Source organism: Saccopteryx bilineata, chromosome 2, assembly GCF_036850765.1.
Source record: "Saccopteryx bilineata isolate mSacBil1 chromosome 2, mSacBil1_pri_phased_curated, whole genome shotgun sequence".
Classification (NCBI taxonomy): Eukaryota; Metazoa; Chordata; class Mammalia; order Chiroptera; family Emballonuridae; genus Saccopteryx; species Saccopteryx bilineata.
The window spans coordinates 314,666,887-314,683,270 of NC_089491.1; the positions used below are offsets into that span (position 1 = coordinate 314,666,887).

Below are 16,384 nucleotides of genomic sequence, written 5' to 3' on the forward strand. Positions count from 1 at the left end.
ATTTGACCTAAATGGAAAATAGAATGTGGGAAGACAGGCTGAAATTGTTACAGTGAGAATATGTTCTTGTTTTTCACCTTACAAAATTGTGACGTGTAGCATAAAGAGTGAGTAACTTTAAAAACTATTGGAAAACAACCATATATGTAGCACTACCCAAGTCAAGGACTAGAACATCACCAGCACCCAGAACATTCCTTCTCAATCAAACCCTCACTCCCTTCCTCCCTAGAGGTAACCACCATCTTGTCTTTTATTCAGTGCAGACTATAGTTTAGTTTTGCCTGGTTTGGGACTTTAAATGGAACCATATACAGTGGGTCCTCGGGTTACGACTGTCTCGATATATGATGTTTTGAGTTTACAATGCTTACTCATAAAAACTTTAAAAAATTGAGATGTGTCTTACTTATGGACTATGTCAGTGAACAAGTTTGGTTGCACGTGGCGGAAGAAGACGCAGTAACACAGCATATGAGTGGGTGAGTTGGCGTCTCCCAGTACGTTTACCTATACCATTTGGACTGTTAAAAGCGCCAGTGTTACTTTTGCGTTGCTTTGATTGGTGACTTTTAGGCCCTTATCATGGCTCCTAAATGAAAGTCAGAGTTTTCAGATGGTAGTGCTTCGAAGAAGAGGAAAGCCATCACAATGGAAATTAGTCATTGTAAAGAGATCAGAAAAAAGAGAACAGCAATGAACATCAGCCACGTGCTAGGCCTTAGCCACTTTACTGTAGCAACAATTATCAAGGATAAAGATTGTATCCCAGAGCATGTAAAGGGATCAACCCATGTGAAATTAACTGTGATTACTAAAGAACAAGGTGACATAATGACCGAGATGGAAAAATTGCTAGTTTTGTGGCTGGAAGTCGGGCATCAGCGGCATGTATCAGTTAGTATAAGGTTGATTCAGGACAAGGCTAAACAATTGTTTGAGGCAATAAAAAGTGAAAAGGGGAAAAGAGTAAAGAGTTTGTAGCTAGTAGGGGTTGATTTCATGTGTTTCAAAGCTTGTGCCAACTTGCATGACCTTAAGGTGCAGGGTGAAGCTGCTAGTGGAAATGAGAAAGCAGCAAGCGAATTTCCTAACAGGTTGGCTGAATTAATTAAAGAGTGGACCTACTGTGCTGAACAAGTGTTTAATGTTGACGAGACAGGCTTTTTTGGAAGTGTATCCTAATAGGGCCTGCATCGCTAAGGTGGAAAAGACAGCACCAGGTCATCAAGCTGACAAGGAGAGACTGACTTTGCCTCTTGTGGGGAATGCTGCAGGTGACTTCAAACTCAAGCTTTTGTTGGTGTACCAGGCAGAGAACCCGAGGGTACTAAAGGGCATTTGGAAGGGTCAACTGCCTGTCATCTGGAGATCTAACAAGAAGGCATGGGTGCTGCTTCAGAATTTTAAGGAGTGGAGAGGTTTTCCAGCCACTTTGTGTTAGCAGTGAAGGACTACTGTGTTAGCAAGGGGTACCTTAAGGTGTTGCTAGTGCTGGACAGTGCCACTGGTCACCCTGTCTCCTTGAGTGATTTTAACCCTAATGTCAAGGTGGTTTACCTTCTACTTGATACCACTGCCCTTGTGCAGCCCATGGACCAAGGTGCCATTGCCTCTTTCAAGGCCTGCTACCTCCGGAGGACGTTTGCTATGCCTTAATGCAACTGAGAAGAACAAGAACTTGACAAAGACATTTAGAAGTCTTATAACGTTTACAATGCTGTATGAAACATTGCTTTTGCATGGGATGAAGTGAGGCGAACAAATTTAAGTGGTGTGTGGAAAAAACCGTGTCCCCAGTTTCCACGGCTTTGAGGAGTCAGTGGAGGCTGTAACAGAGAAGGTTGTTGCCATTGGTAAACAGCTTAATTTGGAGGTGGAGGCTAAGGATGTCACAGAGCTACTGGCATTACACGGAGAGGAGCTGTCTGCTGAGGACCTCATTCAGCTGGAGAAGCAGCTGGTTGAAGAGGAAGAGATAGAAACCCCAGAACCCAAGATATTTACTACCAAGGGTTTGGCAGAAGGTTTTTCTATGGTAGAGGATGGGTTGGCAAAATTTCAGGCTGAGGACCCCAGCGATGACAGATTCAGTAAGGTCTACAGAGCTGCTATGAATGCCCTGCAATGCTGTAGGCAGGTTTTGGAAGAGAAGTCATCAACCTTCCAGACTAGCCTGGAACAATTCTTTAAGAAGGTAGAGAGGCCTGCAACAGATCCTGTACCCTCTACATCAGCTGCTTCTCAAGATGAAATACCTGTAGTACAGGTAGAATCATCTCCAGCGTCTCCTGCATGTTCCTCAGGCAATCCTGATTCACCTGACCCAGTATCTCCAGCACCTTCTGCAGGTTCTCCCGCCTCTCCAGCTTCCTCCTCCCAATAGGTCAGTCTCTCCCACCTTGCAATGCCACTTCCAGTATGCAAGCCAGCTACAGAAATAAAGGTAAGGAATTTTTTTACACTCATTTTTTGTCTCTTCTGTTACTACAGTACAGTGTACAGTACATATATTTATGTCCTTTCTCTTTTCCTGTGGCTTACTTGTGTTTTTATGTTCTAGATTATGATTTTACAACTGTGTTAGGATAGGTAAGTGACTTAGGCTAGGGTATGTTTCGACTTACACCCAAATTCGGGTTACATCACTGTCATAGGTACAGAACTGTATTGTAACCCGAGGACCCCCTGTAGTATGTATATGGCTTCTCTTAATATCATATTTAGATAATTACCTACCTTGTTGCACATGGTCCTAGTTCTTCCATTTTTGTTGCTACATAATATTCCATCATAGGAATATGCCTCCATTTATGCATTTTACTTTTGATGAACATTTGGGTTGTTTTGTTATCAGCAAAATGGCACCAGAATGTTCGTAGACCTTGGTCCAGCAACCTCAGGACTTGATTTCAGCAAAGAAAGAATTCAGAACCAAGGAAATAAAATTATAAAATAACGTTTATTTAGAAAATCACAGAGGTAGAAAAGTGAGCCAGTTGGTCTGCATAGACTCTGGAATTGAGTTATAGAGGCAAATGAAGGACCTCTGGAGCTTAGGAAAGAGAAAGTGGAGCGAACTCACCTGGGGGAAAGGGAATGGTGGGTGTGCCCCAGAGATAGAAGGAGTGAGCCCTGGGTCCTTGTCTGGAGGGTTTTTATCTGCAGGTCTTGGAAGGAGCTCAGTATAATACACATCAACCTTCCCGGTGTGTCTCCTCAGGGTTGTGGTCTCCTCAGGGCCCTGGTTCGTACCAGGGCAGGGTCTTATTGGTCATTGGCAGCTGGTCCTGATGTCAGCCATGGTGTCACCCTGCCTGGCCTTTCTGCTTTTTTCGACCTGGACCTGAAACACAACTGAGGCCTAGAAATTATTTCTCGTTTGACCAAAACTCTATTTCTGTGGTCAGCAAACCCAAGGCTTTGTTCTTATGATGCGGCCAGAACCTCATTGTCCTTAAGGGAGTGGTCATGCAAGAGTTTACATGGGAGTCCTATGAGGCTATTTTCCAGCCCCCTGTACCTCCTCTCAGGAGGTCTGCCACCTGACTAGCTACATGCTAGGAGAGGAAAGGTCAGGAGAGGGTCCAAACTGCATGACCAGCAATAGGAAAAGCCAGGGGGTCTAAACTATATGACCAGGGATACTGTATGCTAGGGAGGGAACAGTCACCCTGGGGGGAGGTCCCACCTTACTATTACTATTTGTTAGGCCCCTGGGGCTTTCTGCCCTGATGACCTTCCACACCTGGCCTATGATTCTTACTCTGCTCATGTCTGTCTAATTGCCTACTATATCAGTTTCCAGTTTGGGAACTATTTTGAATAATGCAACAATGAACTTCTTGTACACTATCCAGGTGTAGGAGTAGAGTTGCTGAATTGCAGGGTGTGAATATTCAAGGCTTTCCTAAATAATGGTAAACTGGTTTCCTTTGGAGACTAGGAGCTGCGTTGCTGCCTTGCTCCCAGCTGGCCCGCTCAGCTGGTTAATGTTGCCTGTCTGGTGGGTGGCCAGGAACTCTCTCTGGCTTTGTGCATGCCCCCTTTGGGATGAGACTGAATACTCTTTTATATGCTTATCAATGTTTTTTATTGACTTTATTGGGGTGACATTGGTTAATAAAGTTATATAGATTTTAGGTGTACAATTCTATAATACATCATCTATATATTGTATTGTGTGTTCACCACCACAAATCAAGTCTCCTTCCATCACTGTTTATCCCCCCTTTACCTTCTTTACCTCCCCTGCTTACTGATATTTTTAATTTTTTTGTGTGAAGTTCCTGTGCCACTGTTTTGCCCATTGTTCTTCCTACTGAACAGTCTATTATTCAGTCAACTAAACAACCCTTTGAAAGTCACCATGCAGGGGATATGGGATGTGTATGTAACACATGTTCCCTGACCAGAGAAAAAGACTTTACACTCTAAAGGTAGATATGTAAACAAGTAGTTCATAAGGTTGTGATGAATGTTGAAGGATCAGTCTTTCCCACCAGGCTGACTGTCAGCTGGAGGATGAGGCCTCTTATACCTGTGGTGTCCTCAGTACTTAACACAGGTCTGGCATATGTTAGTGCTTAGTCAAGTGTCAAGTGATTGAAAAAAGCATTTTCTGGGATGGTGAAAGTACTCTTAGCAGGGTAACTGCAGATTACCAAATGCACAAAATGAGGAACCACAAATTGCACCAATTCCCCCAACCCAGAGTAGAGAAATGCTCCCCAGGAGGTGATACTTGAAGTAGATCTTGAAAGACTCATCAGAAGTAGTGCAGGAAGCGCATTCTAAGCCAAAAAATAGAGTGTGCAAAGATACAGACACGAGAAAAAAGTCTATGCTAAATGTGAAATCTGGGGTGACTGACACTTGGGGTCAGTGGTATAAGAGGACAGTGGAGAAAGGGTGTCAGCTAGTGGTAATGCTGTAGACGCAGAGGTCTCAAACTCGCAGCTGCGGGCCGCATGCGGCCCGCCCACCAATTTTGTGCAGCCCGCAGACTGGCCCGCAGATTAATCCACGAAGTTTGATTAGTCTGCGGGCCGCACAAAATTGGTGGGCGGGCCGCATGGCAACGAGTTTGAGATCCCTGCTGTAGAGGGGCTACCTTGTAAATCGCAAAAGCAGTGGGGATAAAATTAAACACAGAAAAGGAAAATTTTCACGGGTGAGGGTTTGTTTGGCACTAAAATTGATCTGTGGAATCTTTCCTAGGTATCTTGAACAAAATAGAGCGGATACATAAGCATAATCACAAAATCAATTGAATTTTTTCCCTCTAAATAACACAAATGATCTTTTGGAAAGTCATGTGGGAACTTGAGTGAGTGTAATGATGGTGAGTTTTCCAGTCAGACCTGGACAGCCCATTTCCCACCTCTGTAATTTGGGAAACATGTCCATCTGGCAAATCAGGTGTGAAGATTAGGGGGATATGCATGTCGAGTATTTCGTCCTGCTTGGATCAATGAATAGGGAATGGCCTTTATGGGTGTAGATTCTACATATTTCAGTTGCTCTTATCGTCGTTCTGCATTTTAGAAGCTCTTCTAGGTTCATGTCAGTTTATAATATTCAAGGAATATGAGTAAATTAGTGCACAGTAGGGAATGTTAGCCTTTTGAAGAGGTCTGCCTCCCACCTCTACCCCTGCCACTTTTCACTTTAGAGACTCAAGTGCCAGACCAGGGTGACAGAGAATAGAGCCTAAGGCCATTTCTACATTGCTGGGCTTCCTGGTGCGTCTTTGTTTTCCTTTGCTTTAGCCCTTGTATTCCTGAGAGGGCCTTATCAATTCAGTATTTACAGCTGTTTTCCTAAAGAAAGAGCATGCTGCCCAGTTCTCAGGCATGGAAGGATTAGCACTGTAATCAGAGTGAAACCAAGCTGCTCAAGATAGCCTTGCCAAGCCCCTCCCCTTCGCTAAACTTTCCAAAGAGGCTGTCCTTCCTGAGAAACGAAAGTGAAATTGAACCGGAGCCATTTCGCAGCTCAGCTCAGCTCCCCGCGCCTGGCCCAGGAGTATTTCCTGTCCGCGCTACAGGGGCGCCCCTTGTGTGTGCGGAGCCTAACCGAAACCTGGACCCTGGAAACTGACGGCCACCCGCGGGGAGGGTCACGCTGCGGTGGGAGTCGTACTGCCTGGAAATGCCTCGGGGGCGCCATGGACCCGAGGCAGGTAAGCGTGGGTCACTTGGAACTCGCGCGCCTTGGGCCACCTTACTTGCATTCGTGTTTCAGTCCGTGACATGTGTGCACTGTGAGTGTGTGCGCGTGCGTGTTTTCCTGTCGAGCAGAATTGCTGCTCTTCTAGTAATTTGTATCATTTTAATTAATTCTGTAGTGTTGAGCGATAGGTGTAAGACGGGTTGTGGGAAAGTACACCGCCTTCTGAGGAATAAGGCCTGAACCTAGGTCAAGGCAAAGCCCCCTCTCCCTTTCTGCTTTGACCCCGGTGCGCCGCCCCTCCGCCCCCCTTTATCCCTGCTTGGATGGCATGTCTTACTCTTAGCAGTCCTCTGGTCCTCTGCACCCTTTGCACTTCCTGAAGACATCTGGGAAATGAAAAACCATCCTTCTTAACCTGTGGGAGAGTTTATAGCAGCTTTATTCATTATTCTAAAAAATTGAAAAATCCAAATGTCCTTTGGCAGATAATGAGATAAACAAAATGTGAAACATCCATATAATGCTTGGGGGGAAAAAGGAAGGAACAACTGATGCATGCAACAAAATGGGTGAATCTCAAATGCATTATGCTAAGCAAAATACTGCATACTATATGAGTCCCTTTAGCTTTATTCTGGGGGAAAAAACAACAAAGCTAAAAGGACAGAAAACAGATGGGTGGTTGCCAAGGGCTGGATGTGAGTGGAAGGAGTTGATTTTAAAGTGCATGAAAACATTTTTGGGAAATGGAAATATTCTGTGTCTTGATCATGGTGGTAGTTAAAAGGCTGTTTGTGCTTTGACTCTGTGTAGTCAAAACAGAATTATACACTAAAATGGTAAGTTTTATTGTATATAAGTTTACCTCCATTTTAAATATATATATATTTATATAAAATGCATGGATATAGGTATGTATATACACATTCTTTTAAAGAAGGGAGATAGATACAGGGGTAGGCAAAAGTAGGCTTACAGTGGTGAGTAGGCAAAAGTTTATTTTTGTACTATTACTTATTATATTTATTTGTATTACAACTATAAACCTATTTTTGCCCACCTTGTATATGTATGTATATATATCCACATACATACATCATACATACATATATATCTTCCTTCTTTAAAAGAATGTATATTTATATATACATACTTTATATTTTAAAAATGGAGGTAAATTTACATACAGTAAAACTCTTTTTAGTATATAATTCTTTTTTGACTACATAGAGTCAAAGTCCACATAGCCTTATAACTACCACTTCAGTCATTCATATATATATACACACACATACATACTTACATATATCTTTCTTCGTTTTGTGTTTTTATTTATCTCTCTTTTTTGAAAATAAATCAGGAACCCCTGACTTGAAGAAAAAGCAATTTTTCATGCATATCAATATATTACCCTATGGAGCTTATGTGGTAAAAGTAGGAGCTCATCTCTTGATCCTAAATATATGAGACTAGGTTGAAGTGGTTTTGTAGGGCAATGACTGTTAAATGGTTTGCTACATAATTTGCATAATAGACATGAAGTGGGCATGGAGAGACGTAGGGGACTTAGGGGTGATTACTATGAGTTGGTTCCCACTTTCTTGCTGTCCTATTCACCTGGCTTTCCAAATGGCTCTTCTCAAGTGGTGTTTTGGCTTGGCTTTGAGGAGACTTGGGGGTGAGGTAAGAAAATATTTACAATCTCTCTCTAAATCTTTCCCTAAAATAACAATTGTTAACAAATTAATGTATCCTTCTTTTCTCTGTGTTCATTCTAGTGTGTACACACACACAAACATACACATATTCCTGGAGTTTTTCTTTTGCTTACAGAGTAGATTGCAATACTTTTTTTTTTTTACTATGCGTGCTCTTCCACAGCATGGATGTGTTGTGATTTATTCTATTCTTATATTGATGGGCATTGGAATGTTTTGCTAGTTTTGGCCAAATGGAAGCAGTTTAAATCTAGAAAGCATTTAGCTAGTAACTGACTTTAGCCACATTGAAACAATTCTTTTACCAAGGTCACTCAAAGAATTAATCAGAAAAGTGCTGAAATCCCCATAATTCATCAGCCTGAGCTAGGTTCCCACCCCATACACACACCTTGGCCCCTAGCATTGTGTTGGGGAAAGGGGTGTGTGCAGCCGAGGAGCAAGAAGAGACGGGATTGCTTATCTACATAGTTCAGGCATTTGTTAACCCCACAAATGTTCGTTCAGTATCAACCTTGTGCTTAGTGCTCTCTTAGGTGCCGCAGATGCAAAGACAACTGAAGACAACTGAAGCGTAGTCCTTGTCGTGTCCCCCCCCCCCCGCAGGAGCTTACTGTGGAGTCGACTGCAGCCCCCCATCAATACTACCTGGGCAATGTCGAGATTGGAGAGTTGAGTATAATCTAGGACACCTAATACTATTAATCACCTTTCAGATGTACCACAATCTATGTGTTCCATTAAAAAAATCAATCGAGTGCCTACTTTGGTAGCACATACACTAAAAAAACCAGTAGTTAGGGTGCCTAGTTAGTGGGAGTTCAAAGACAGGAAGCCAAGGGAGATGGGAGTCAGAAGTGTCCAGGAGAATGGCATTTAAGATCTGTTAGGAAGAGGTCTGACTTGGACTAGGTTGCTACAGAGGAAGGAGCAGGCCATTGGATTGGAATGTAGAGAGATGGAAAGATTAGAGGCTCTTGTCCTGCATAACACAGGTGAGAGGTCCGGAGGGGCTAGAATGGTAAATGATACATTTAAAGGAAAATACAGAGGTGGACGACAAGGTTGGAGGAAGGCACTACCTGATGTTGGAGGAAGGCAGGCAGGCAGGCAGCAAAGGTGACTCAGGTTTCTAGCCTTAGAGGAGACTGATGCCATTAACAGCAGTAAGAACAGCAGAAGAAGGGGCTGCGTTGGCGGGAAAGATTAATTTGGTTGGAATATATGGTATTGGAGGTGATGGCAGGATATCTAAGTGAACAACAGCTTATCTAGGCATTTGGAAATTCCAGTCTTAAGCTTCAGGACAAGGAGGTGGCAGGAGATAACATTTGAATGATTTCTCAAGAGGGCTAGTTTGGTTGAGGGTGTGGGTGAAATCGACCTGGAGAAGGAAGAAGGCCCTTGGACAAATCCTTGGGGACCAATCATATGTAAGAGGTAGAAGAAAGGGATGAGGACAGACAAGGAAAAAGAGATGACAGGAGACCTTTGGTGCTGTGTCACCAAACTGTGGAAAGAGACTTTAAAAAAGAAAGCTCAGTTCACAGTGAACCAATGCAGTGAACCAATGCAGTAAACCAATGCAGTAAACCAATGCAGTACTGAACTGAACAGACCACCAAACTGCAGTGAAAACCTAAGTGCAGTTCAAGAGGAGGAATTTGTACGGCCCCATTAGCAAGTCAGTGTCTTTGTCCAGTAGCATGTGGAGCCTTTGGAACAGAATAAGGGGATGGCGGGCCCTGGGTGGAGAAGGGAACTGACTGGACTGAATGAGGAGCAGTGTGCAACCAGAATGGGGATAAGTGGGATTGGCTGACCCATAGCTACTGTGAGATCACAAGAGTGAGGAGAGGAAGTTGTAGAAAAGGAAGTTTCCATCAGAAAAGAGCAGGGGTCAACAAGTGCATGTTCCACCTGTTTTGTAGATGAAGTTTTGTTACCGAACTCAGGGGGTTCACTTGGGGTGTTCTCTTCAAAACTAGTTGTTACAAGGTAGTTTTATTTACTTGCAGCAAGTAAGGGAGATGGGATTCATATCCAAACCTTATTTGCACTGTTTGGTCAATTACATGTTAATTATGTCTTTGCAGTTGGCTACTTTCATCCAGTTGAATTCCTGTCAGCTCTTCCTGTTTACAGTTTTATCTGCAGAATGCTGTGCTACATTTTACCATTTAGCAAGAAATAACATTGAGAACTTCCTAGACTTTGAGTTCCTTGTCCTAACAGTTTTCATATTGTGTGTGGCTGCTTTTGTGCTACAATTGAAAACTCATCTGGCCCTTTCCAGAAAAAGTTTCCTGACCCTTAGAAAAAGAGTTTCAGATTTTGAGGTTTCATGGTGGCTCCAACTAGAGAGTAACAGTGAGATTGAGTGAGAAGCCGGATAGCAAGAGGGCTAAAATCCCTTGATTGCAACAGAGGATACGAGGAAGTAGAAGGCTGAAGTTATTGAAAAAGGGCGCAGTTGCCTATAGGTTCCTTCTGCATTCAAAACAATTAGACAAGGGGGACAGACAAGCATGAGGAAACATTCCTAGCTGTTCCCTCCACTTCGCCAGCACAAGTCTGCAAACCCCAGAGGAAGGTAGCAAAGTATTTTCTGACAGTCCCATCCTGAGTCCCCTAAGAACCTCCTGCCCCCCACCACGACTGGGGAGGAAGGATGAGCATTGGTCGATGTGGGTGGGGGGAGAGGTCTGGTAAATGGATGGCAGTCTGAGGACATGGTGTAGCTGTGCCCTATAGAACTGGGTCCTGAAGGACACATGGTGGAAGCACCTATTGGGAAGGAACTAAAGGAGTATGGGAGGGTGGGGCTGAGGGGCCCAGGAATAGACCGGCCAGCTCCCCTAATCCAGGTGAGTCTGGGTGGTTTGGGTAGAAGTAAGTACGCAGTGTCCCTTCCGAGCCTGAGCACCACACTGAGTGTCAGAAGAATGTGTCTTTTTTCTAAGAACTCTTCCAGCTGCCCTAATACTAAGTTCTGGCAGGACATGCAGGTGAACCTGTGTTCTCCTGCTTCCTACCCCAGGTTGGGTAGGTTTCCTTTGTTACAGCCTTGGGGGACTGGGCTGACACTTACATATAAGGTCTACCGGAAGGTTCTGTCCATTTCTATCACAAGTTTTGACACGTAAGCACATGTTTATTTGGCGCATGTGTGCCTCTCTATTTTTATCACTTAATGTATACATACTGACGTAGCAAATTAACTAAAACAAAGTTGATTCACGTTAGTCTTATGTGTGAAGCCATAGTGTACCCATGGCTACTGATAAAGTTCATTTACGCCACTGTAATTTTTACAAATTTCAACAAGGAAGAAATGCTACAGAAGCATGTCTGTCGCATCCACCATATTCCCCGGACTTAGCACCCTTCGACTATCACTTGTTTTTGTCCTTACAAAATTTTTTGAAGGGCAAAAAATTCAAAAATGAAGAAGATATCAAACAAGCACTGGTTCAATTTTTCGCATCAAAAGATAAAACATTTTTTCAAAAATGGGATATACAAATTGCCCTCACACTGACAAGAAATCATTAATAATAATGGCAATTATATTATTTAATAAAGTTTATTGACGGTAAGAAAAATTTGTATTTTGTTTTATTCTAAAAATGGACAGAACTTTCCGGTAGACCTTATATATTGTTCTAATCATCCAAAGGATAGATTTTAGAGACAAGGGGTCATCTTTAGAGACCAGTCCGCTCCCTGGTCCCCTGGCTCCCTTTGCATTTTAGGTTATTGTTCTGTTTTTGTTTTTTTAAACAAAATATTTGTTTTTCTGATTTTAGAAGGGTAAGTTTTTTGATGCGTGGGAAGAATTCATTCTCAGCTCTCTAAAATTCTTCCAAAAAGAAAAGAATGAATTAGGTTACTGGAGAAGCCATGCTGCTCCCGGGACCTCTGTGGCTTTCCCTCCTGCCCCTCTCTCTCATCTTTGGTGGGTCAACAGGGAGTGCCTATGAGGTGGGCAGGCGTCGTAGCTGAGTTCCCAGCCCTCGGCACACTCGCCTTCCTAGCCACTAGGAAGCAGGTCCGCACCCTCCATCCCCGCACCCTCCATCCCCGCACCCTCCATCCCCGCACCCTGTGAGGGCCGGGCTCAACACTGCAGTCCTAATTCATTTTCTTCTCCATCTTCTTGTCCTGCAGGGGTGTTCCCTCAGCAGATACCCATTTCAAGGCTATGAACACAGCAAACTGAGACACCAGCAGCCAGGGTCAGGATCTTATCCTCACTATTTCCAGCTTCAGCAAATAGAGTTTCTCAGTGGGCGGCTCCCAGAAGTACCCCTAATTGGAAAGCAGATACCGTCTCAGCCACCATCCCTCCCTGGACTCTGGCCAAGGTTTCCAGGACCACCTGCTAGAGGCAGGCAACAGGAGATCTGGGGTGTCCCCAGGGGTGTGCTTCCCAGAAGTCAGGTGCTCCAGAGAGGGTTTCAGCCTCCTTCCCCACGGGGCAGGGTTCTGCCATGGAGGGCTATTGATAGGCTTTCTTCACATTTCCAGGAACTGAGTATCAGCCAGAATCAGGAACAAAGGATTTTAGAGCTCTTGCAGGAGCTTGGCAAAGGGAAGGCCACCACAGCACATGATCTTGCTAGGAAGCTCCAAGCCCCAAAGAAGGAAATCAATCACATTTTATACTCTCTGGCAAAGAAGGGTAAGGTGCATCGGGAGGCAGGAACACCCCCTTTGTGGAGAATTGCAGTCTCAGTTGAGGCTTGGAACCAGCACAACCAAGAAGTAATAGCAGACACTTGTAGCCAAGAAGCTCCAAACTCAGAGCCCAGTTTGGAAACTGAAGACAGAATCCCCACTTCTGGCTTAGAAGATCCTCCTGAGCCTTTTGACATGGCTGAGATTAAGGAGGAAATCTGCAACTACCTATTTAATGTGTTCAAGTCCTCCTCCCTGAATTTGGCTAAAAATATTGGCCTCACAAAAGCCCGAGATGTCAATGCTGTGCTGATTGACTTGGAAAGGCAGGGGGACGTCTACAGGCAAGGGACAACCCCTCCAATATGGTATTTGACTGACAAGAAGCGAGAGAGGATACAAATCAAGAGAAGTATGAACACTGTTGCTGAAACCACTCAAGCTGCTATCCCTGAGACCAAAAGAAACATAGAGCTTCCCACCTGTAACTTACCTGTGTCAGATGCCTCAAACAACGTAACCACAGAAAAAGTGGAGAATGGGCAGGAACCCGTCATAAAGGTAGAAAGTAGGCAGGAGGTCACACAGGAACCCGTAAAACCGAAACCACCTGTTTGTGACAATGGCCCCTCAAAAACAGGGTATGTTGACTTTGAAAATGGCCAGTGGGCCACAGATGACATCCCAGATGACTTGAATAGTATCCACGCAGCCCCAGGTGAGTTTCGAGCCATCATGGAGATGCCCTCCTTCTACAATCATGGCTTGCCACGGTGTTCACCCTACAAGAAACTGACCGAGTGCCAGCTGAAGAACCCCATCAGCGGGCTGTTAGAATATGCTCAGTTCGCTAGTCAGACCTGTGAGTTCAACCTGATAGAGCAGAGCGGACCACCCCATGAACCTCGGTAAGAGACCCCAGGAATTGTACCTAGGGTTGGGGTCAGGCGCTCTTGCTCCTGACACAGTCTCTGCTGAATCATGCGCAGTGCCACGTGGTGGCCCGTGTCTTTTCCTCTTCCTTCTCTGCCTTTAGGCTACAGCACCCTTGTTGGCCCTTCCTCGAGGTCTTGAGCAGGGAATGTAGTCCCCAGAGCAGCCAGAATCTTGGCTGAGCAAGGGGGAGGTTGACCCTATTGGCTAAAATGAAGCTTCTTGGGAGATGATTAGCTTTCATGCATCAATGACATCTGCCTCCAAAGGCCAGAGGTAGTGAAAACGACCTTCTTCCCACCCCTTTGATGTGTCATGCCCCCTTTCCCTACACTAAGTTCCCCAGAGAGAAGAGACATATAGGAGCAGGTGGGTTGGGGCAGGCTGCACACACACGGAGCAGGGGTGGGTGCTGCTGGCAGCAATGGATTCAGACCCATCCCAGCCCCTGCTGGGAAAGGACGGTGTAGAGCATGCATGGCTGCCTGCCTGCTGCAGGTGGTGGTTCTAATTTTACACACCTCCTCTGCACAGATGGGTGGGCTAGCACTTGCTGCTGCTCCTAAGCTGTGAAATCACAAATTACCTCACTCAGACAGCTGGCCCGGCTCTGCAGGCCTGACAGAGTGAGGAAGATAGTGGACCCAGAGGAACTGCCTCAGGGCCTAGCAGAGAGCTGAACCCACTGAAGCTGAGTGGCTGCACACCCCAGGTGGTGATGGTGGGCGAGCGTAACCTAGGCTGTTTTCTAAGGGTAAGGATTCCCCACCTGACCTGTATCCCTCACTGTAACTGTCTTAATGACACGGAGATGGCATGCAATACAGCTGTTAAGTAAAGGGCATGTGTCTGTCCCACGGCTGACAGGGCTTAGACTGGTTTGTTTCTGTTTGGGGTCAAGACTAGATGGCTACCATTCTCTTCTTCCTCTGTTCCCCCTCCCCAGGGTTGGGGAAAAGCAGTGGGTTTTGTGGCTAACCTTTCTTTGGACTCCAGCTATAAGAAACATTGATGCCATGCTCAAATATTTCAGAAGACCCAGGAAATAAGAAATCTGACCTACTTTTCTAAATGAAATCCCAGATCGAGCAAAGAGCTGAATAAATTTGAAAGCTTGAACAAAGGAATTCTAAGCTCAGTCCAGAGGCCTAGAACAAACGCTTTTTGGTTTTCTACATAACGGGGAAATTCCTTTCATCTCAGGCTTCAGAGCTGTAGAATGATTCAAACCACAAGAGTGTGTGTGTGTCTGTGTGTGTGGTATGGGGTAGGTTAGACAAAAACAGGCCCCGAGAAGTGGCAGGTGTCTGCTCCCTGTAGGTGACGGGTGTGTGAGCCAGCGCGGTGAGAAGCCTTCACTTGCTTTAGGAACTGCCCTTGAGTTGGCCAGTCTCCCACGATTGCTTTAGGATGAAGGCTTATTGGTTGGTAACAAGACTGTAATGGTGATTTTAACTTATTTTAGTACAGACTTTATATCAATTCATTGCAGAGAGATAGTGGGTTTCCCCTGAGCTAGCTTCATATCGCCTGTGGCTCTTGGCTCTAATGAGCCATGTGGAGAGTCACTGGCTGCTTTGTTTCCAAAAAGTAGTGACAAACTGAGCCTCTGAAGGGACAGGAGTCCCTTGACCTACCATCCATCCACAAGTCAAAAAACCCCTTAGTGTAGCAGGAAATTCCTCTTTGGAGAGGGCAAAAGGGAGGCCTAGACTAGTGTTCACACATCTAACCACTTTCCATCAAGATTTAAATTCCAAGTTGTCATCAGTGGCCGAGAGTTTCCCCCAGCTGAAGCTGGCAGCAAGAAAGTGGCCAAGCAGGATGCAGCTATGAAAGCCATGACAATTCTGCTTGAGGAAGCTAAAGCCAAGGACAGTGGAAGACCAGAAGAATCATACTACTCTTCCATAGAGAAAGAATCGGAGAAGGTAGGTACCCTGACCTCTGGGAGGGTATCAGTTACTTTCCTTGTCAGTGAAGGATCAGGGCTTTAACTGGCCCTCTTGAAGCAATCTCGGCCTAACCACTGATTCTGTATCTCAGAGTCAGCTGCCTCCTGTTCCCTCTGATCCCCCCTCGCTAACCCACCTCACCTCCTCATACCCAGCTCCTTCCCTTCTCCCCCCAACAAGTAGAATGACATTTCAAAGTTGAAAGAGATATTAAAGATTATCAAATCCAATCTCCTCTCTTGGCAGATAAGGAGAGAGACCCAGAACATTTAAATAACTCACCCTTCCCTCTAATGCTTACAAAATTCCCACCACCGTCTTTGGAAAGCCACCTTAGCATATAGATAAACTATAGAAATCCTCCCAACCCCATTCCCTCTGCTGTGGACTAGCCAATGTTTTCTTAGTTGTTTTTGTTTTGTTTTTCCTTGTCTCTCATTTTCTCCAGAACGCAGAGTCCCAGCCCACCACCCCTTCAACAACTTCCTTCTTTTCTGGGAAGAACCCCGTCACTACATTGCTTGAGTGTGTGCACAAGTTGGGGAGCTCCTGTGAATTCCGCCTCCTATCCAGAGAAGGCCCTGCCCATGACCCCAAGTACATCTCTTGTATCATGTATCTCTGCTGAGGTTTTCTCAAAAAAAAAAAAAAGAGAGAGAGAGAGATACAGTTCTTCCTTGCCTCCTCAGAGATGGCAGATTATTTCACGGAGCAATCACTCCTGTTTTCAATATGGAAGATGGGGGGCCTTGAGGGCATGGTTGCTGCTTGTGGAGCATAGAAGCTGGGACTAGGAATTCAAAGGGTGAAGCAGGGACCAAGCACTAGGGGAGATACACGGCTGGCGGTTACTGGTGGTGGGACAAAACAGTGCAAGACCTGGGCATACCTGACAAGCTCTGCTCTGAGGCTCTGCAGACTTAC

At 45.0% G+C, this 16,384-nt stretch overlaps 1 protein-coding gene across 7 annotated transcripts in view; it reads left to right on the top strand.

Annotated features, from left to right (window-relative positions):
* The window catches only part of ADAR (adenosine deaminase RNA specific), a 55,168-nt gene that overhangs the window by 18,179 nt on the left and 20,605 nt on the right, over nucleotides 1-16,384 (top strand). For 2 of the 7 annotated variants that reach the window (XM_066261988.1, XM_066261992.1), the window contains exons 1-4: nucleotides 5,980-6,184; nucleotides 12,063-13,480; nucleotides 15,253-15,436; nucleotides 15,909-16,057. In XM_066261988.1, coding sequence (XP_066118085.1) covers nucleotides 6,170-6,184; nucleotides 12,063-13,480; nucleotides 15,253-15,436; nucleotides 15,909-16,057 — 1,766 coding nt within the window. In that variant the 5' untranslated portion in view covers nucleotides 5,980-6,169. Of the gene's footprint in view, nucleotides 1-5,979; nucleotides 6,185-12,062; nucleotides 13,481-15,252; nucleotides 15,437-15,908; nucleotides 16,058-16,384 lie in introns of those variants that run through there. The other 5 variants (XM_066261987.1, XM_066261991.1, XM_066261989.1 and 2 more) reach the window with 4 other exon arrangements.